The 21,119-nt window shown below is 40.0% G+C and overlaps 1 protein-coding gene across 1 annotated transcript; it reads right to left on the bottom strand.

Annotated features, from left to right (window-relative positions):
- Positions 1-701: 701 nt before the first annotated feature.
- LOC109038195 (facilitated trehalose transporter Tret1) lies at positions 702-20,167 on the bottom strand. Its single transcript, XM_019053174.2, has 6 exons — positions 19,973-20,167; positions 16,443-16,578; positions 10,809-10,994; positions 9,488-9,826; positions 6,559-7,004; positions 702-3,451 (listed from the first exon to the last, which is right to left on the bottom strand). The coding sequence occupies exons 1-6, from the start codon at positions 20,018-20,020 to the stop codon at positions 3,209-3,211; spliced, it is 1,398 nt and encodes a 465-aa protein (XP_018908719.2). The 5' UTR covers positions 20,021-20,167; the 3' UTR covers positions 702-3,208.
- Positions 20,168-21,119: the final 952 nt, after the last annotated feature.

Here is a 21,119-nt window from a genome sequence, read left to right as displayed (position 1 = left end):
TGAGGAAAAAATGCAATTTTGACTTGTTGACTACGTATAGCAGGTCCAAAAAAAAACAACAACAACAATCAAACGGCTGTTCCAGCATAAGTTTCCATCAGATAAAAACTTGTTTAGAAGTCTGTTTTCCTTTTTAGTGCCGTTTTTCTTGTATGAAATCGCATGGCGAATGAAACAGGTGTCACTTCATTACATTTTTTATGCTTCATCGGTGGATTTGATTCTCACGTGATCATAGCGGATCAAAACTTTGCAAGCCATCACACTTTCTGGGTGCTTCATATTTTTTCCCCCGTGAGGAAAATCAGAGGGTTTTTTGGATTGGTCAAAATTTTGTAAAAAAGATAATGTAGATTGTTTTTGTTGCTTGAGGAAGACATCTCGTCTATTTTGTATAACCGCGCAACGGACCCAAAAATAAATCATCTGGCATTAAGATTCAAAAAATACAAATGCGACTGTCTTTTTTCATACTCTAAAATTTCTCCAGGTTTATTGAATAATTAGAGTCATGCCATAATAAATGCGTCTTCTTTCTCCGGTACTCATTCGACAACTTAAACGTAAACTTTTTTTTCACTTCCTGGCTTTTTTTTTTGTTTTATGTTGCATTTTTAAAGATTCCAGTTTTTTTAAAAAAAAAAAAAAAAAAAATTAAGCTAAGAAAGAATAGAAGAAGAAGGAGAAGAAGAAGAAGAAGGAGAAGAAGAAGAAAAATCACAATTCATTCATAAGTATTTACAGTGATAGATCTAGCACACGGGAGAAAGCTGTTGAATTGCATAACTTCTAGGAGACATACTTGAAACTACACACAGAATGACACTTTGAGCTTTCGAATTTACAATATCATACATTTTTATTTTCAAGAAAACGGGACCATCACGAATATTTTGTATCCTTAATGAAAAATGAGCCCCTATCATTATCCATAAGAGTCCTAGAAAGTGGGCACTAGGCGGATCAACCAATCAGAGACGACTCGTAAAAGTGGGGGTTGTCCCCGGGCCCGCAATTCGAATCGTTGCTCTTGTTCTCTCTTTGAGCTATACGGCTGAATTTCACTCGAGGTTGGTAAAAATTATCCTTTTCATATAACTGTGTTAAGGACATCCTTGATCCTCCCTTAATGACAATGTAGCGAGACAGGACGGGGTCTCTTAAGGTGATTCGATGGACGCCATATTTTGTGCCAAAACGGCATGCGATATATCGCATCAATTGGTTCCATTTTTTCAGCTACTCGTCATTTTTCTCCAATTTTGAGATCGCAATTCTGTTATCAGGAGACTAAAGCACTCACTTACCAATTTTAACAAAGAAATTCAACGTAATAAAGGCGTGGTTTTTTTAGAGAGAAAATATCGCATTCGAGTGCAGTTTCTATATCAGTATCGAATGGTATATATTCTCTCTGAAAAAACCACGCCTTCATTAAGTTGAATTTCTTTGTCAAAATTGGTAAGTGAGTGCTTTAGTCTCCTGACAACAGAATGGCGATCTCAAAATTGGAGAAAAATGACGAGTAGCTGAAGAAATGGAACCAATTGATGCGATATATCGCATGCCGTTCTGACACATAATATGGTGTCCATCGAATCACCTTAAGGAAAAGTGCCTGTTTAAGGTGCCCTGGAAGAAAGGTCGCTTGGATCTAGAGTCGAGACTCTTAAAAACATTGACAAGAAAAACTACTCTCGATTCAATTGGACTTCATGCTTGAATCGAAAGGAAATCCGCCTGAATCAAGAGACTTGGCTCTTCGATTCAAGTAAAAATCGGATTGAATCAATAGTGTTTTTCTTATCAATGTTATTTAGAGTCTGGACTCTAGATCCAAGCGACTTTTTTCCATAGTGTGATTCGATGGACACTATATTTGGTGTTAGAACGACATGCGATACATCGCATCGATTAGTTCCATTTTCTCAGCTACTTATCATTTTTTTCGAATTTTGAGATCGCAGTTCTGTTTTCAGGAGACTAAAAAATTCACTCACCAATTTTTACAAAAAAATTTCAACTTAATAAATGGGCGGTTTTTCTAGGAGAAAAATATCGCATCCGATACGAATGTCGTAACTGCATCCGAATGCGATATTTTCTCCCTAAAAAAAACCCGTGCCTTTATTACGTTTAATTCGTTTGTCAAAATTGGCAAATGAATTCTTCAGTCTCCTGACAACAGAATTGCTATCGCAAAATTCGAGAGAATTGACGAGTAGCCGAAAAAATGGAACCAATCGATGCGATATATCGCATGTCGTTTTCAAATAAATATGACGTCCATCGAATCACCTAAGGAACGACTATGAACATGATCCTTAAATCAGTTTTCCTTGTTTTGTTAGTGAAAGTAACTTAGGCCTATTATCTGCCGCAAGGAGCAGCAAGTGTCAAATTTTAGAAGTCGAGTTTCCTTCAAAATTAGTCTGATCTCTTTTTAATGAAAGCACTGAAATAGCAAAAATAGCATGATTTATCTTAATTCTATCAAGACAAGACATTTGAGAAAGCTGTAAGTGCGCAAAAATAATGTAATTTTAGGCAAGGCAGCAGTGTGTGACATTAACTATTCCACCAGAGAGTCAATGAAATCAGTGCTTTTAAGTAAAGTGCTGCCCTCTTTTGACGATTTCTAACCTGAAAATGTGTTCATTGTGTGTCCAAAACGCAACCACGAAAGCATGCAGAAGATAGCACTTACGGCTGTCTTGCCCAACACAAGCCTAACATGAAAATGAAAAATACCCCTTTTATGTAATTGAAATAAAATCAGTCGATTTTTAATCATCCAAACGAATTTTAGGAGTCTTTCGGATGATCAGTGGCAATTTGACAAAGAACGGAGGCTTCTTTCGATAAAATTTTCCTCTCAGTCGCTAGTGAGCCAATTTCTCAAAACTTCAATTTTGCTCCTATGATTCTCTTCGCTAAAATGGCAGAGTATTCCACTACCGGCGATTCGTGTCGTGGAACGCGAGTGGACGGGGTGCACCTCATAACATGGTGCACACTTCAGCAGGCGCAGTGTAGGCAATTTGCGCATCGGGATTTATGCGTAACGGTGTAGCGTTTGAAGTATCTCTAGGATGTCGAAGGCGCTATATGAGAGGCGCTATATACAATTTCCCGGTCAGAAGCTTCGGAGCCCGTTTTCTCAAAACTTCATTTTTGCACTTACTGCTCTCTCTGGATATCACGGCAGTTATCCGTCGACTTTCTTCGTCCGTTTTCCGGCGAACACAGCCTCGATCTCATCGAGCGTTTTGCGATGTGTCTCGACGAGAAGCGTAGCGGAGTACAAACCAAACACCAGAGACCCGGCCGCGAACAGGAGGATCATCCCCTCCAGTCTTAGGTTATCCAGTAGCGTGTTGTACAACTTCACAGACACAAACATGAGCCCGTACATTGAGCAGAAGCTTACACCGCACATGGTCCCTCGCACCTACAACAGGAACAAAACCAACGACGGAGTATAAGAAATATTATTGAATGGATAAAAAAGTTTATGAGTACTTGGGAGTGCGGTTGACCCAGGATGGAAGGACCTTAGCAAGGAAGGCTATACTGCCGTGCTAAAAGGAAAAACGCCGTATGAACCTTGAGGCGTTGCCAAATTGCCTTTGATAAAACACGAATTTCTCGGTAAACTTATGAATATTTTTTTTTTCTATTTTTCAGATGATTTTGTTTGCAATTTCACCGAATGTTTCTGAAAATTTCAAGGAAAAATATTCATTACTTTCCTATAAAATGAACATTTAATCGAAGGAAATTTGGCAACTCTCGAATGTCCATACGGCGTTCTTCCTTAGCACGACAGTACAGCAATGTTAAATGGAATCCTCTGGGATCCGCGGAGTTCCAAACATAACCAGAGGAGAATCTACAGGGTTCCAGTCAAAAGTATTCTTACGTATGGATGTGAAATTTGGCAGCTGAAGAAAGGGACAAAGGGCATGTTTAGCGCAATGGAGATTAATTTCTGGAGGAGGACAGTAGAAATTTTAGGATGGATCGGGTCCGTAAGATAGAAAGCGTCAGATCGTGGGAGTCGAAACCGACATCGTATTCGACGTCATGACCAAATGGCTTGTCTGGTATAGTATTATTAAAGGGATGACGACAGAGAGGCTACCAAAGAAGATACTTGATTGGGTTACTATTGAAAGGAGGCGTAGGGGACGCCCAGTGAAAGGGTGGCGACAAGGGATTTCAGAGGAAAAGGGGGAGTGCCAACTCCCTGAAGGACTTTGGGAGGATAGGGAACTTTGGTAGCTAGGAGTCGCAGAGCGCCAAAGTTAGCGCTGTAAAAGCGGTGTCTATGTGTGTATATAAAAATGTTTATAACACGGTGGTATAGTAGTGCTGAGTACACAGTATTTTTCGGGGAAAGCAACGCCAGAAAGTTCAAAAATTTCAATTAGAGTCAAAAATAATTTTACTCCACAAAATCGTGTGGACTCAAAACTATTCTACTACCTTGTTACATACAGTCCGGGATACATTTGTGTGTGTTTTTCCCCCTAAAAAGGTTAATGAAACTTGTTTAGTTATTTAGTGAAGATGAGAACGATTAAATGAAAAAATACCCAAGAAAATGGGAAATTCAAATTACCCCTATTATAAATATAGAACTATTCTACTACCTTGTTACATACAGTTCGGGATACATTTGTGTGTGTTTTCCCCCCTAAAAAGGTTAATGAAACTTGTTTAGTAATTTAGTGAAGATGAGAACGATTAAATAAATAAACCCAAGAAAATGGGAAATTCAAATCACCCCAATCCCAGGTAGAATTTTCGCACGGAGAAATCCTGATATTTTGAAATTAATTTGTGATTTCTCACGATTTTTTGGCGCTGAAATCGTTAGAATTATCAACATCGGAGCGATTAGCGTCGATCTTTTCGCAATTTTATCTCTATAAAATAAAAATTGTATTTCTATTTATCGCGATTTTTTGTTCCATACTATTGCGATAAATCACTATAGATAAAATCGCGATTTTCTTGTAAATTTGTGTGAAGAAATTGCAATTTATATTGGTTGTTTAATGTCTATCCGATAATATTGCAAAAACTTGACGGCAATAAATTCGCGATACATTCTCCGATCAAATCGCAACTTATCGCGATCACTGCTTCTTTGGAAAAAGAAACTTCAAAATTCCCCCGATGAGGGTTTCCAAAAAAAGTTAAGATTTCTTCGTTAGGAGTTGATTTCAGTAATTTTAGTTGGTCGAATCGTGTTCCATCTGAAATTTTGGTCGGGGAACGTGAATCAGAATGCTTAAATTCGCACCTAGGCTACAGCCGTGCTAAGGAAAAACGCCGCATGAACATTCAAATATTGCCAAATTTCCTTTCACAAAATGTTTTTTTTCCCAGAAAGTTATGGATAGTTTTTTTCTCAAATCTTCAGACCCTACGTGTCAAATTACAAACACAATTCTTTGAAAAATCAGAGGAAAAATAATCACAAATTCTCCCGAAAATTTGTGATTGTTCGTAGGAAATTTGGTAAAATCTGAAGGCTCATACGGCGTTTTTCCTGAGCACAGCAGTCTGGTGGCCCACTTGGCGAGTTGACGATACCGCACAACATTTCCGACTTTGACGTTTCCACACAAAAACCAGGATTGACACACCTGCACAAAATTAGTAACTTTATTTTCGGGACGATTTGGTAAGAAAATTTGGGGACGAATTGGAGGGTTCCATTAGCTACCACAATCGGGCTGATTTCCTCCAATAATCAAAGATCGACTTCAAACGTAACGATAAAGCACACACGTAACGCACAAACTTCAGACGTAACGCACACTACTTCTTCTTCTCGTTATATTCCCCCTCCTGCGACATTCTGGGCGTCCGAGGTGGACACAAACACGGTACAACTCAGGCCAGAATACCTTCTGCGAGCAACGTTGCTAGTAACTTGTGCGGGGAATATTTTGTGCGGAAACGTCAATCACGATCATTGTGTGGAATGGAGATGTTGCATGTGTGAGGAATTTGCGATTTGGCTGTTGATTCTTATGTAAAAGTTCGCGAGAAACACGATGGTGCTACTGGTTTTCTCTGAAATCAACTCCCAAGCTCAAAAAAAGCTCTCAAGTTGAGGCTAAAACGGCCGGGGATATCTCACGCTACCCTGAGAGTCCACCTCTACATCAAGACAAACTCTCCATGCAAAGATATAAGGAGCAAATACATTGACAGGGCTGCCACTTTATTTGGGGACTCCAAAACTGAAAACACGGCAACCCTGCTAATGTATTTGCTCCCTATCTTTGCATGGAGAGTTTGTCTTGATGTAGACGTGGACTCTCAGGGTAGGGTGGGATATCCCCTCCATTTTGGCCTCAACTTGTGAGCTTTTTTTGAGCCTGGGAGTTGATTTCAGAGAAAACCAGTGGCACCATCGTGTTTCTCGCGAACTTTTACATAATAATCAACAGACAAATCGCAAATTCCTCACACATGCAACATCTCTTGTGTCGAAGTCCTAGATTTCGTGCGGAAATTACATACTGTCGTCCTCTTTACCTTGATCGGGAACATTTCGTATGGCATGGTCCACGGTAGCGGGAAAATCCCGAGCGTCATGGTGAATATATACGCGAGGAACAGCGCCATGGGGGTCCACGCGTTGGGGGCCAGTTCCGGCTTGACGAGACACCAGTAGACGAGGAGAAGGGACGCGGCAGCGCCGAAGCCAGACACGGCGCCGATCGTCCTTCTCCCGACGTGCCGCAAGAGGGCGCTCGTGACGCAAATGGCCGCGAGTCGCACGACGCCGATGGCGACGGTGGCCTGGAGCGGGTCGAACGTCGAGTGGAACTCCCGCATGAAGTTGACCGTGTAGGAGATGACGATGTAGAAGCCGGAGATGTTCTGGAGCGCCGAGAGGATGAGGACGGTGAGGTACGGCTTCCAGACGGTCGGGGAGGCCACCACGCGGAGGCTGAAAGTGTTATGGCCAGATTGCGTCTCTGAAATGTGAAAATTGAACATTGTATTACTGTGTCAAATGAGGGGCTTGGAAGACAAGGCGCATAATTCTGTTTTCGAAAAAATTAAGGTACTAATAATTTCAACTTGTCAAGTTTTTAAGTTTTCAAGATTTTCAAGGACTTCTGGCGTAGATCCGCTGGTATTTCCAGAAAGGATCGCGTCAGGAATAAGACGGTACGGAAGATCATGGATGCCAAGCAGACCATCGTGCATGCCATTATGACAAAACAACTCATTTGGTATGGTCATGTCCAGAGCGAATGACGGGAGACAGGTTGCCGAAGAAGGTCCTTGATTGGGTTCCTCCTGGGAGAAGACGCAGAGGGCGCCCAATGAAGGGTTGGAGGGAGGGGATTGAAGCGGAAATGTTAAGGTGCTCATTGCCCCAAGATTTGTGGTTGGAAAGAGAGCAGTGGAGGTTGGGAGTCGTAGAGCGTGAGGGAGTGCTGTAAAGCGACTTATATGTATGTGTATGATTTCAAGTAAAACTAGTTATGATGCATACTCTGTAAAAAATTCACTCCCAAATTCCAATTTGTGAGCATCAAAAAGTCAGTTTAAACTTTCTTTCCGCCGTGAGGATCCGTATAATTTCGAATCTTTAAACACAAATTTCTCGACTTAAAAAAAAACTGCTCTTATGCGCCTTGTCCTCCAAGCCCCACAAATACTTTATATACTTGTCATGCGTTAAAGGCTTTCAGTCGGCAGGAAAGAGATTGTGTTCTCCTTCATCTACCTGGAAGTCAAAATAGTTGTGTCATGCGCTTTGTTTCATCCAACTTTTCTACTCAAACGTTGAAGTCTCTGGATCAGTCAAATAGGAACCGGGTTTTCCTTCAGTTTTTAAATATGCAACTTTGCCTGCCTAGAAGTCGAAATAGTTGTATGACGCGTTTCGCCTCAGTCAGATCTTTTACTCTGCGTGAAGGGTCTCAGTCTTTGGTGCCTCCTGAGGTGCAAAATACTTCTCAGAATATTCTGTATAAATTTCAGGATCAGGTCATGGACTTGGCTAATTTTTCTTTGGGGAAACAAAAATAGGAGCAGATTTTTTGATATACCACGATGGAGATTCGTTTTTTCGCACATCGATCATCGATATATCATCGATGAATAATACTGAATAATTTGAGTTCACAGATCGGCTGCCCTTTTGGGTGCTAGGAGCTGGGTTCGTGCGATCAAACATACTCTCCAAAATTACCGACAAGTGCATAATTTTCCTATCTAAGTACTCTGGTGCGGTATTAGCAGCATCTGCGGGCTGATTGTTGAAATTGATAGATAAAGCTATAGACAAAGAAGACAAAGGGATCTGGAGGGATCCTACATCGGTGGAAGCGGGTGATTGCAATGGACAAAGGAGGCAGGTAATAGACTAACTAACGGCAACCAACGAGAGACCCATATAACTTAGTTCATCATCTGCCCATTTTCTATCTATCAGAACCACCCATTACAACTAATAGGATCGCTCCACACTCTTTATGTCTTTCTGTCTATAGCTTTGTCTATAATTTTCTACAATATGCCCGCCGCAGGATGATTTTCAGAAATTGATAGACAAAGCAATAGACAAAGAAAACAGGGATTATGGAGGGATCCTATTGGTTGAAGCCGGTGGTTCTTATAAACTAAGGGTGTAAGAGAATAGCCTAACTATAGCGTCCCTCGTGGGTTTCCGTTAATTGGACTACATTTTGCAATTCGGAACTATAAATTCCGGCCCGGTTTAAAAACAACGTATGTGCCATTAGTTTCCCTTTACATGTAAGTGTTTTTTTCAGATAAGCCAGAATTTATAGGTCCAAATTGCGAAATACAGTCCAGTTAGTCTATTACCTACCACGTCCACCATGACCATTGCAACCACTCGCTTCCACCAATAGTATCTCTCCATATTCCTTTTGACTTCTTTGTCTATAGCTTTGTCCATCAATTTCCACAATCAACCAGCAGATGATGCTAATACCGCACCAGAGTACCTAGATAGTGAAATTATGCACTTGTCGGTAATTCTGGAGAGTACGTTTGATCGCATCATCCAGCTCCTAGGACCCAAAAGGGCAGCCGACCTGTGAACTCTAGGATCCCTCCATATCCTTTTCGTCTTCTTTGTCTATTGGATAGCTCTCGACTGGAAAAACCACAAAGCCAGGTGTATTTAGAGTCTAGACTTTATAAAATCATCGACAAGAAGCAATTCGACCTTGATGGTCAATTATCAAGCTTAAACTACAAGAACTAAGCCTCTAATTTGAGGCAAAGCTTCGCATATGATTTAAGTAAAATGTGATTGAATCAAGAGTCCTTTGGCTTGTGAATGTTTTCACATGCAGACCTGGACATCTAAGAGTTCAGTGATGCTCATCATTTTTCCAAGTGTTGTCTATCGATTTCAACAATGAGCCGGCTGATGGCACTTGGGATGTTTCGGGTTTTCCTTTTCGAATATTACCTGCGTCACGTTGGGCATCAGCGATTTCCTGGAGCTGCTTGAGCCTGGCATCGACGTTGGCGGAGCCCTCGATCTGGGCGAGGCTGCGGCGGGCGGCGTCGGGGCGGTTCTTGCGGAGGAGCCAGACGGGGGAGTCGCGGCAGAAGAAGGTGAGGAGGAGCCCGAGGAAGGCGATGAGGCAGGAGAAGAGGGCGGCGATGTTCCACGGGAGGTAGACGCCGACGACGTACATGTAGACGAGACCGGTGGAGGCCAGCAGGGGGTTCAGGACGAGGAAGAGCCCGCGGTAGGCCGGCGGGGCCATCTCCGAGACGTAGACGTTGGCCGGGAAGCTGCAACCTGGAATCCGCACGAAAAAGGTTTAAAATACTGTCTAAAATACCTTTAAAGGGAGCGGAGACGTAAACATTCCGTGCCCGTCAAAAGTTCCGGGATTTGGAACTTATTTGTTCCGATTTCTTCCACTATATGATTGCCAAAAGTTCCGGAATACCTTGTAGAATTTTGGACCCCCACTGAGGAGTCGTACTCCTCTAGCAAAATGTTCACCTGAGCCGTAGTATCGTTTTTGAAGCGGGAAGCTCAAAAAACCGCAAATTTCTTACGCAGATTGAGAAGTTATGAGAGCATTTCATTCTTTGCTGATGCGCTCAACGTGATTTGGACGTATTTCTATCAAACGGACCTAGGCGCCATAGGATTAGGAAGGTAGAGGGGAGCTTGGATCGGCGGCGGAATCGGGCGTCCGGCTTATTCCGGCCGTCCTATACTCGCAATGCTTTTCCATGGCGCTTAGGTCCGTTTGACAGAACGCGCTATCCGGGATTCCAAATTCCTCAAAAGGAACTCAAATTGGCGCTTAGTTCCGTTTGATAGAAATACGTCCATTTTTGAGGCATTATCTATAATAAAATACTCTTAGTTTTGCTCTAGCAAAAGTTTGCAACAGGCCCATTCACAAGCGCAATTTGCGCTCGGGCGCAATGTCGCCAGACATCTCATTCCCAAAGAGTTGTTCGGAATCGAATTCAGGGTAAGTCAGAGTTTAAAATAAATTTTATATATAGTTGAATTTGACTCAAGAATTGAGTCGAAGTTAACTCGTTCTTGTCCTCAAAGTGGGCACTGACAGTGGCGTGGCGTGAATTGCGATATATCGATTGCTATGCCATTTAAACCAATGGAAAAGGATCGATATTCAGGGTGTCCGCGGCGAACACCTTGATAATCGATTCTTAACCATAGGTTTAAATGGCAGAACAATCGATATATCGCAAAGCACGCCACGCCATTGGGCACTGAGTATTAACAGTGTACTCACCGACACCGACCCCCGCGAGAAATCTACCGACGACAAGGAGAGTGAAGTCATTGGCTGCTCCGATGATACCGTAGCCCATTCCGAGGAGGAAATAGGCCATTTGGACCATTCGAATGCGGCCGAATACATCCGATAGAGACCCGCTAGTGGTTGCCGCAATGCATGTTCCGATGGTCGGCACGCTTGCTGCGGTCAAACAAAAGGAAATACCGGTTAGTAAAAATCACACAGAAAAAAACATCTCGGTGTATTTACTAAGAAAAGGGTAAAATTACCAAGAATTCAGGGTTCTATTTGATCCCACTTTTTTCTTGGTAAAATTACCATTTATGGAATTGGTAATTTTACCGAGAAATCTCGGTAAAATTATTGAACTTTCTCGGTAATTTTACTGGACCTTGGTAAAAACGCCAATATTTTTTATGGACTGTGGTAGAATTACCGAGATAAAATGGCAAAGTTACCAGGAATTGATTACCAATAAAAGTGGTATTCTTACCTGAAAAAAAACAGTAAAAATACCGGTTTTTAGGTAAGCTTACCAGTCTGTCTTGGTAAAATTACCAATAACTGGTAAAACAAAGTGAGTTGGTAAAAGTACCAACGGACTGTGGTAAAAACGTCGAGAATTTTTTTTCAGTGTAATACTATTGAGGAAAATACATACATGGATCGAATTCAACATAAAGGAGCCCCAAGTAGCATTTTCCAAAGGAAAAATCTCAAATTTTGAATTTAAGATGTAGGAGAATCTTTAATAATTATTAGTAAGAGAGGAGAAGAGATAGAATAATATGTAGTAATCATTAGTAAGAGAGAGAGAGATAGAATAATTATACTCAATAATATTTAAGTGCTGTACTAATAAAACAGCACTTAAATATATTAGATAGCGATGAAATTTCTTGGATCGTCAACATCGGAGCGATTATCCTCGATAATGTAGCTATTTTATCTCTAAAAAATCACGTTCAATAAAATCGAAATTTCATCTGAACTTAGCTCGATTTTTTGTTCGATAATATTGCGATAAATCGTCGTCCATAAAATCGCGATTTTATTGCAAAGGGGTGGGTGCAAAATCGACAAAATTTCCCCCCTCATGGATGTTGACCAAATTTCAGTATGTCATTCCTCACTATGGGATACGCCTTTTCCCAAAATTTCACGGCCTGAAACGAATTTCTCTCCGCGTAGCAGCGTTGCCAAGTTGAAAACCGTCGAGTTCCATATCTTTTGAACGAAAAGAGATATTGAGATGCGGTTTGCGCTAAAATTCTCCAAAAATTGCGTTTTTTCGATATATGTACTCAATTTGATCGTTTAGGTAATTTAAGATTGCAATGATGCCATTTTTCACACTTTCTTAAGGGTCAATTTTTTTTCAACCCTAGTACATCATCAAATGCCGGATTCTCGATTCGAAAAAAAAACTGTTCATTGTATTATTCGTACTTTTCCATTTCTTTTGATATATTATAGCTCCCAGGGAAACGATTAGTAACGGAGATATGAGCAATCTAAGTTTACGCTCCGCGCGCGCCGACCGGAATCCGGGCGCCGCTCGCCGCTCTGAGTCGTCTGCACACTCCCTTTCTTAAGCTTCACGAGGTCATTCCTATGTATTTTTTTGCGTACTTTCCATTTCTGGCCTTTGAAAAGGGCTCCGATGAATTTTTAGGGGCCTCGCGGTCCATTGTTGCCATTTTTTGCTCGTATTTAGGGTTTTTTTCCCTATTTTACTCACAATTCTACTGAAAAACTTAATTTAAACGGAAAACTGTGTGCGTTGAGGGAAAGAACGTAAAGAAGAAATAAAAATTCATGTAAAAATTTTCCTTCGTTGCCAAATTTTCGAGAAAAATCGTACTAAAGAGCCAAATATTTGAAAAATTGGATAAATCCCCACGCCATGGTTTATGAAAGTGGGGCATAGCTTTCATATTGACGTACTTACGTAACAGATCTTACCTATCTATACAACATATTAAAAAAGCATAGTTGTATTTGGATTCCCACGATCTGAAAATTGTCCGGGATGTCACCTTTTGCGGTCTTTTCTTATGTGTAAGGTAGATCTTTTGAATGTTTTTCGACCTTTAGTCATCCTCCGTAGGGGTGTATCGTATGTATTTTTGCTGTAATTTTCATTTTTGAAAAGAACGTAAAAAAGTACATCATTAACGTTCGTAAGGACTTATTCTTACGTTGCCAAATTTTCAAGAAAAATCGTCCTAAAGTGCCAAAAATTGGATTAATTATGACGAAGATGTCTCTAGGAAAGTGAATTATGACTTCGACTTAATTTTATAATTATAATTTTAAGTATGACTTAATGCTACGGGCCACTTCCCCAAGATGAGAGGCAGAGAGGCTGCATGAGAAGAGAAGCCCACAATTGAGGAGCATTCCGGAAAAAGGGCACATACGCGTATGTGCCCTCTATCGGAGGTGACAGAAATGGATTCCTTGCATCCTAATGTACCAATGCCCCGAGTTTCAGCTTAATTGATCAATTTTTGGAGCTACGAGACCACGTTTTTTGAGGCTAAGAATAAGTCAGGGGTCACAGACGTATTTCATCTATTTGCTTCTGGGTACTTTCGCCGCGACGTTTAGGAGATAGTGCGCGGGCAGGCAGGGAGGTGATGGGTACTGATAAGGATCCCTCACTACAGATGCATCGCACTGATTCTGCTAATCAATGCAATAGCATCGGGTTGCAGGGATTGTAGGGATTCTCTACGCGTTGCACCAGTCACACGTGAATTTTTTTCAATTATTAATGATTTATTTTTTATGGTCTCGTGTGAGATTGAATTTTTCGATTTTTTCGCGTGTTTCGCAGTCTTTTTCATTATTAATGATCGAAGATGATCCACCCGCGCGTTCTCAATCGAAATTATTATTTATTAGTCAATCGGAATTATTTACTCTTGTTTAGAAACTCGTTGAAGTCTCGAAAATTCAGCTTCAAAAGCCAAAACCTATGACCACTGGTCCATTTCCAGGAAAAGGGCACATAATGAATAATTTTAAAAAATTCTTCCCACAACACTGGAAGAAGTGTAAGTTTTATCAATGGCCGTTATTCATTCTGGAGTGTATGAACGTTGATATGAGTGCCCCAGTTCCGATGTATGTCATCATCAGTGGCCAGAAAGTAAGAATGAAAACTTCAAATGCGTTTTTCTCACAACACGTTTTTTCGGTATGTGCCCTTTTTCCGGAAAAGCTCTTCAATTCTGCATGAAAGTGATTATTCATTTCCTAAAACCTTCTACGTTCTACGACATATGATTACGATACATCCCTACGGAGGATGACTAAAGGTCGAAAAACATTATAAAAATTAAGTCGAAGTCATAATTCACTTTCCTAGAGACATCTTCGTCATAATTAATCCAATTTTTGGCACTTTAGGACGATTTTTCTTGAAAATTTGGCAACGTAAGAATAAGTCCTTACGAACGTTATGATGTACTTTTTTACGTTCTTTTCAAAAATGAAAATTACAGCAAAAATACATACGATACATCCCTACGGAGGATGACTAAAGGTCGAAAAACATTCAAAAGATCTACCTTACACATAAGAAAAGACCGCAAAAGGTGACATCCCGGACAATTTTCAGATCGTGGGAATCCAAATACAACTATGCTTTTTTAATATGTTGTATAGATAGGTAAGATCTGTTACGTAAGTACGTCAATATGAAAGCTATGCCCCACTTTCATAAACCGTGGCGTGGGGATTTATCCAATTTTTCAAATATTTGGCTCTTTAGTACGATTTTTTCTCGAAAATTTGGCAACGAAGGAAAAATTTTTACATGAATTTTTATTTCTCTTTACGTTCTTTCCCTCAACGCACACAGTTTTCCGTTTTAAATTAAGTTTTTCAGTAGAATTGTGAGTAAAATAGGGAAAAAAACCCTAAATACGAGCAAAAAATGGCAACAATGGACCGCGAGGCCCCTAAAAATTCATCGGAGCCCTTTTCAAAGGCCAGAAATGGAAAGTACGCAAAAAAATACATAGGAATGACCTCGTGAAGCTTAAGAAAGGGAGTGTGCAGACGACTCAGAGCGGCGAGCGGCGCCCGGATTCCGGTCGGCGCGCGCGGAGCGTAAACTTAGATTGCTCATATCTCCGTTACTAATCGTTTCCCTGGGAGCTATAATATATCAAAAGAAATGGAAAAGTACGAATAATACAATGAACAGTTTTTTTTTCGAATCGAGAATCCGGCATTTGATGATGTACTAGGGTTGAAAAAAAATTGACCCTTAAGAAAGTGTGAAAAATGGCATCATTGCAATCTTAAATTACCTAAACGATCAAATTGAGTACATATATCGAAAGAACGCAATTTTTGGAGAATTTTAGCGCAAACCGCATCTCAATATCTCTTTTCGTTCAAAAGATATGGAACTCGACGGTTTTCAACTTGGCAACGCTGCTACGCGGAGAGAAATTCGTTTCAGGCCGTGAAATTTTGGGAAAAGGCGTATCCCATAGTGAGGAATGACATACTGAAATTTGGTCAACATCCATGAGGGGGGAAATTTTGTCGATTTTGCACCCACCCCTTTAGGTGATAATATCGCGATTGGTTGCAATTTTTTTATCCAATAGGTAATATTGAAATAAATGGATGTCTATAAAATCGCGTTACGTTTTTCGATCAAATCGCAACTTAAACTGATTTCATATTGCGAAAGTTTTCATTCTTACATGCGTTTTTAAATGGACTCAAATTTCGCACAGGTTTTAACATTAAAGGATTTAATCATGTTCAATCCACTAGGTTGATTTCGTTCCAAACTGCCTCATTTTAATTTGGTGCAAAGTTCTCGCATGTAAGAAATTTGACAGATGATTTCTATGTTAAGTCTGATCCCAGTGCTCTAAAATTAAGATGGAAAAGGAACGGACACATTTGTCGATCCTTGGTCGGCTTATGTTCCTATTCAAGAAAAATTGATTGATTTTAGTTTGTAAGAAATGACTGACGAGTCACGGCATGCGTGTCTATTTAACAAAAAAGTCCTGGAATTTATCCTCTTCATATTATAAAATCAGTTTTAAGACGAAGACGTCCGAAAAACAGGGTGAGGAAGGAGAAGGAGTAAGACGGTCCAAATTTCGAATTTTAAAGAAGGAATCAAAATTCAGAGTAAGGAGAGAGTCATTAAGAATATTTTTTGGCGGGGAATTTTCCCACGAAACATCGTTTTGTTATTCAATTAAAATTATTTGCTCATTAAACGCCGACGGACGATTTCGCTGGCCACGTAGCGGCCAGCACTGGAAATTACACATATTGGATCTAGAGTCCAGACTCTTGAAAACATTGACAAGGAAAAGGACTCTTGATTCAATCAGATTTAGAGCTTAAATTAAAAGGAAATCCGCTCAAATTAAGAGGCTTGGTTCTTGATTTAAGCAAGATTCTGATTGAATCAAGAGTATTTTTCCTTGTCGATGTTTTTAAGAGTCTGGACTCTAGATCCAATGTGTTTTTTTTCCAGTGAGGGGGCAGATCCCCTAGTTTAGAATATCAACATTCTATGGAATTATTAGACGGTTGATATGTCACGCTGTAGCACCTTCTGATTTATGTGTAACGAACCTATCCAAGTAGCTTCCTCCCTGCTGGTTGGTATAAGACTGTCTTCCTCCATCAATTGAGGCAGCATTCCAGCAGACTCGCCGAACAGAGCACCCACACATACGTAGAGTGGAAAAAGGCTGGATATCACGAGGAACTGTGGAGGTAAAATAATAATTTTCACTAGTGACTTTCTGGAATATAATCAGGGTGTGCATCAGAATATAACACTCGTGTTACCGAAAAAGATATGAGTCTAAACAAGCGGGGAACCTCTAATACGTTCGTATTAAAAAATCGCTTAGCTATTTTCTACGTAATTTTTATCTGTGATTGGAGAATTTCAAAGTGTATACTTTGTGCAACGTAGAATTGTAGTGAAAGTAAATGGGTTAGTAGTTTCTAAAAGAGAACAAGTCTATTTCCATGATAAGCCCCACAACGCTGGTGGCCTTAATACAGCTCAAGGCTCATCTGGAAAATTGACTTAGTTCCTTTTAGAATAAGCTCATTAGCAAAGTTTTAAAATAAAGGTGATTGCTTCAAGTGTCGAGACGAGAAAATGGGATTCCAACCAAATATTTTTACACTTTATTTCCTCTAGTAAAAACTACAAATATTTACTACCTACATTCTCGGATTCTCCAATTATTTACAGATAATCAAAATGCCCACCATGACCCCCAGCCAGGGCCGGGTTTACCTACTTGCCGCCCACGGGCCGCTAGTATTTTTCCGCCCCCTTCTCATTCGTTTTGAAACATCAATGAAAACCATCAAATGAACGTGCCAGCGGGGGAGGGGTGCATGAGACGCGTTTACTCGTGTTGAACACATTTTTGTGGGAAAGCCCTGTCAACACTACTAGCAAAAGTTCACGGAACTTTGCGCGAAACTTAAGTTTCGTAAACCTATCTCTGTGTGTACAAGGCCCTCCATTCATAAGAAATGAACGAAAAAATTATGAAAGAACAAACATAAATACATAAATGTGGATTCATGATTTTAACTTCCGCCGCCGCGCCTCGCAGACCGCACTAGGTTTGACGCAATGCGTGAAGTATTCACGCAGTCTTGTAGGCGCTGTGCGTCTCACGCTGATCGCACTTTGTTTGCCGCAATGCGTGAGGTATTCATGCATTCTGGTAGGCGCTATCCGTTTCACGCTGTTCGCAATGACCGCACTGCTTTTGATGCAATGCGTGAAGTATTCGTGCAGTCTTGTAGGCGCTAATATGTGTTACATGCCGATCGCCGCGCCGAGGGCTTCTTTTTTTCATCTCAAGTCCTCGTCATCATTTCTCTCTAGGTTTTAGTCGCGCCGTTCCAGGCCAAATTGCGTGTTTGGTTTCTCTCTTAACTCGACTAATTAAAGGTGCTGCCTCTTGTATCACTGAAAGACGACAAAAGTAGAAATTACTATATTCTCAGAAAATTAGAGATTTTGTCGCCTTTTCTCGTTTGTAATTTTTTTCTATATCCGAATTTTTTTTATACCTACATTTAAAAAAATTGCAAAATTTGCCGTCCCCTATAGATTTGCCGCCATGGGCCGCGGCCCATGTGGCCATGCACCCCCTTAATCCGGCCCTGATGACCCCATGGTCGACTCTTCCGGCACATACGTGCTGTAGCTGTCAGCTTGTTTTATTTCGCACGTTTGAAAGGTCTCGTGTTTGACTTGAGCTTCTTCCGAAGCACCGATTCAGTGATTGAAAAAACGATTGATTTAACGCAGTTTTATTGATTCATCACTTCATCTAGAGTATTTCTGCATGATAATCCTCCCATCCAGGAATGATAAGGAATCGCATGTGTTAGACATGCCAAGTTTGAAGAGGGATTTGGAATGTAGGGCTGTTACAATCAATACTTCATCAATAGTTTACCACTTGAATTCAGTCATCACATTTATGTAATCGAAGCTTTTAAAATAACGACTGATGTCATTTTCGTGTGATGGTTTCAACCATAAGGGGTCAGCCTACATTTACATTCATGTAATTTACGCACATGCCTACATTTACATTCATGCCTCGTGATTTTCTCACTCTGCGCGTGACTTAATCAAACCGCAAAACTATACCAAATTTGTACCAACATTTGAACTTATTCATCCTTAAAAGGACAATGCACGAATGAAATAAATTATACAGAACTATGAAACACGCAAATCTTATGTGGATGATTCCTCTTGTTTCATAATTATGTGTACATAGTTTGTCTTAAATTAAAGTCGTTCAATTGTTAAAATGTAAAAGGGCCATGCTGATTGATAAACCAAAAATGGGCCAAATTTTGCATTGTCAGGTTGAAAGCCACAGACTTAATTCTGTTATAAATCGAAACTTACAAATAATTCCTGATCGCAGTAATTTTTGGCACTTTCATGGTATGAAAATTAACAAATTTTCAAGGTAAAGGGAGATTTTAGGAGGATCTGGGAAGTTTCAAGAAGAAAAACTTGGTTTCCCTCCTTAGACCCCCTGGAATCCCCCTGTAATTTAAAATTTTAAAACTTTTGAGGCTTTGGATGAATGTAACACTAAAAATTAAGGGGAGCCAATTTTCATGATTTATGAGCCCACACCATCGCCAACATTTTTTTTTTTTTTTTTAAGAAAAAAAATAATATGTTTCAAGAAATATGAAAGGGTTAAAACCTATGACACACGTTCCTATATTGGCGGTCTCATCCTGCAACACCTCGGTTACTGGTTCTATTCTGTTCAACTAAGTTTATGAAATCAGTGTGCACATATTCTCAAACCTATTGATCTATGGCTTATACCGCCGTGCTAAGGAGAGAACACCGTATGAACATTCGAGAGTTGCCAAATTTTCTTAGATAAACTGTTTATTTTTGAATTCCATTATGAATGCTTTTCCTTGAAATTCTCAGATACTTCAGATCAAATTACAAAAAAAATTATCTGAGAAATTGGCAGAAAAATATTCAAAAATTTTCCTGAAAATTAGTGATTTGCCTGAGGAAATCCGGCAACGCCTGAAGGCTCATGCGGCGTTTTCCTTAGCACGGCAATATAATGGAGCTAAGATACGACAGCTCAAATATTCTGCCGTGATAAAAAGAAACGCAGAATGAACCCTCAGACATTGCCAAATTTCCCTCTATAAAATACGAATTCATTGAAAAAGTTGAAAATTTATTTCTCCCAATTTTTCTGACAATTTTGTTCGCGACTCATTCTGAAAAATCTGAAAATTTCAAGATAAAATTTGAAATGCTCTGTTTCAAAATAAATTCCTCGTCAAGTGAAATTTGGCAGCATTCGAATGTTTTCACGTCTTTTACCCTAACGGCAGCAGTATTAATTTAAGTTTATTCTAAACTCCTATGATCCAACGATCTGAGTAGATCAGTTTTAAATAATGCGGTGTTCATCATGTTTTAATGTTGTAATATGTTTGATATATATTTGAGAGAGGAATGGATTCAACAGTTCATTATTTTCGTTTGTGCTCAGATCATGCATGCTTTACACTAATATACTAATTTATCCACCACGTTAAGTGCAATAAAGACTTACCGGTCGGCAGCAGCCACCACTGGGAGGCGATGAATCCGGTTCAGTCATGATGTCTATTTTGTAGTACTGATCACTTATTTAGGCTTCTTTCCAGCATTTGTTTCTTACTGCCCTGTAGCCTCATTACTTGTTTAGCACTAACTAAACCGAAGAACTATTCCTCTTGAAGCAAGAACTTACGAGTACGAGATATGTAAGGTATGCACAGAGGCTTATCACTTCACGTAGGGCTTATCAATTTTCCGAGTATTTCTTTCTTTCACTTTTCGAGGCAATCGTTACTCCTTTGGCGTTCCAAAATTCAAAAATAGTGTATCCTTGAATGAGGTAGGTCGTTCTGATCTCCTGAGCTTTTACCTTTACTCTCAGGGTTTTAACATTTTCCCGGGCGTTTATCACTGTTCAAGGCAATTGTTATCACTCTCTAGGCGCTCAAAAATTATACATCCATTGGACTACACTTGCAATAAAAAAGCACTATTCTTGGCTCATCGTAATTTGGCTTTTGTAAAAGGAGTCAAAAAATGATTGAACCTTTTTGAAAACATAGTCGCCAAATGTTTTCTCAGAAGTTTATCAATTCTCTAGAGACTAGTCCATTTCCCAAACGTTCCACTCTTCGCGGCGCTTATTGCTCCTGAAGGAGCTTATCATAGTTTTCCAGGCGTTATCACTCTTCAGAGCATTTTTCTTCACAAGGCAACCTATTTTTCTTTCCAGCTTAACATTTTCACTTCTTAGGGTGCTTTCAACTCTCTACCCTGAGCTTATCACTTTTCCAGGAGTTATCACTTCTCAGAACAATATTAACTTCTTTCTTACACGAGGAACGTTTATTTTCTTATAGATTCACATTTTCATTTTTCAGAGTGCTTCCAACTCTGTTCTCTGAGCTCATCACTTTTCCAGGAGTTATCACTCTTCAGAGCAATATTAACTTCTTTCTCGCTCGGGAAACCTTAATTTTCTTTCAGCTTCACATTTTCATTTTTCAGGGTGCTTCCAAATCTTTTCCCTGAGCTTATCACTTTTCCAGGAGTTATCACTTTTCAAAGCAGTAGTTAACACGGCTGAGGCAGGACAACGGATATTTCCTTTTATGTTCACGTCTTGACTTATCAGGGAGCTTGATGCGACTCCTTTCTCC

The sequence above is a fragment of the Bemisia tabaci genome, chromosome 9, assembly GCF_918797505.1.
Source record: "Bemisia tabaci chromosome 9, PGI_BMITA_v3".
Taxonomy (NCBI): Eukaryota; Metazoa; Arthropoda; class Insecta; order Hemiptera; family Aleyrodidae; genus Bemisia; species Bemisia tabaci.
This window is presented reverse-complemented; position numbering and strand designations above follow the sequence as displayed.

Bases quoted from the DNA above. Each gene is read 5' to 3' on its own strand.
- LOC109038195 (XM_019053174.2), bottom strand. From the start codon at position 20,020: ATGACTGAACCGGATTCATCGCCTCCCAGTGGTGGCTGCTGCCGACCG. The intron at 16,579-19,972 runs GTAAGTCTTTAT...TTACCTCCACAG, and splicing joins GTGGTGGCTGCTGCCGACCG to TTCCTCGTGATATCCAGCCT. The intron at 3,452-6,558 runs GTAAAGAGGACG...TTCCTGTTGTAG, and splicing joins ACGAAATGTTCCCGATCAAG to GTGCGAGGGACCATGTGCGG.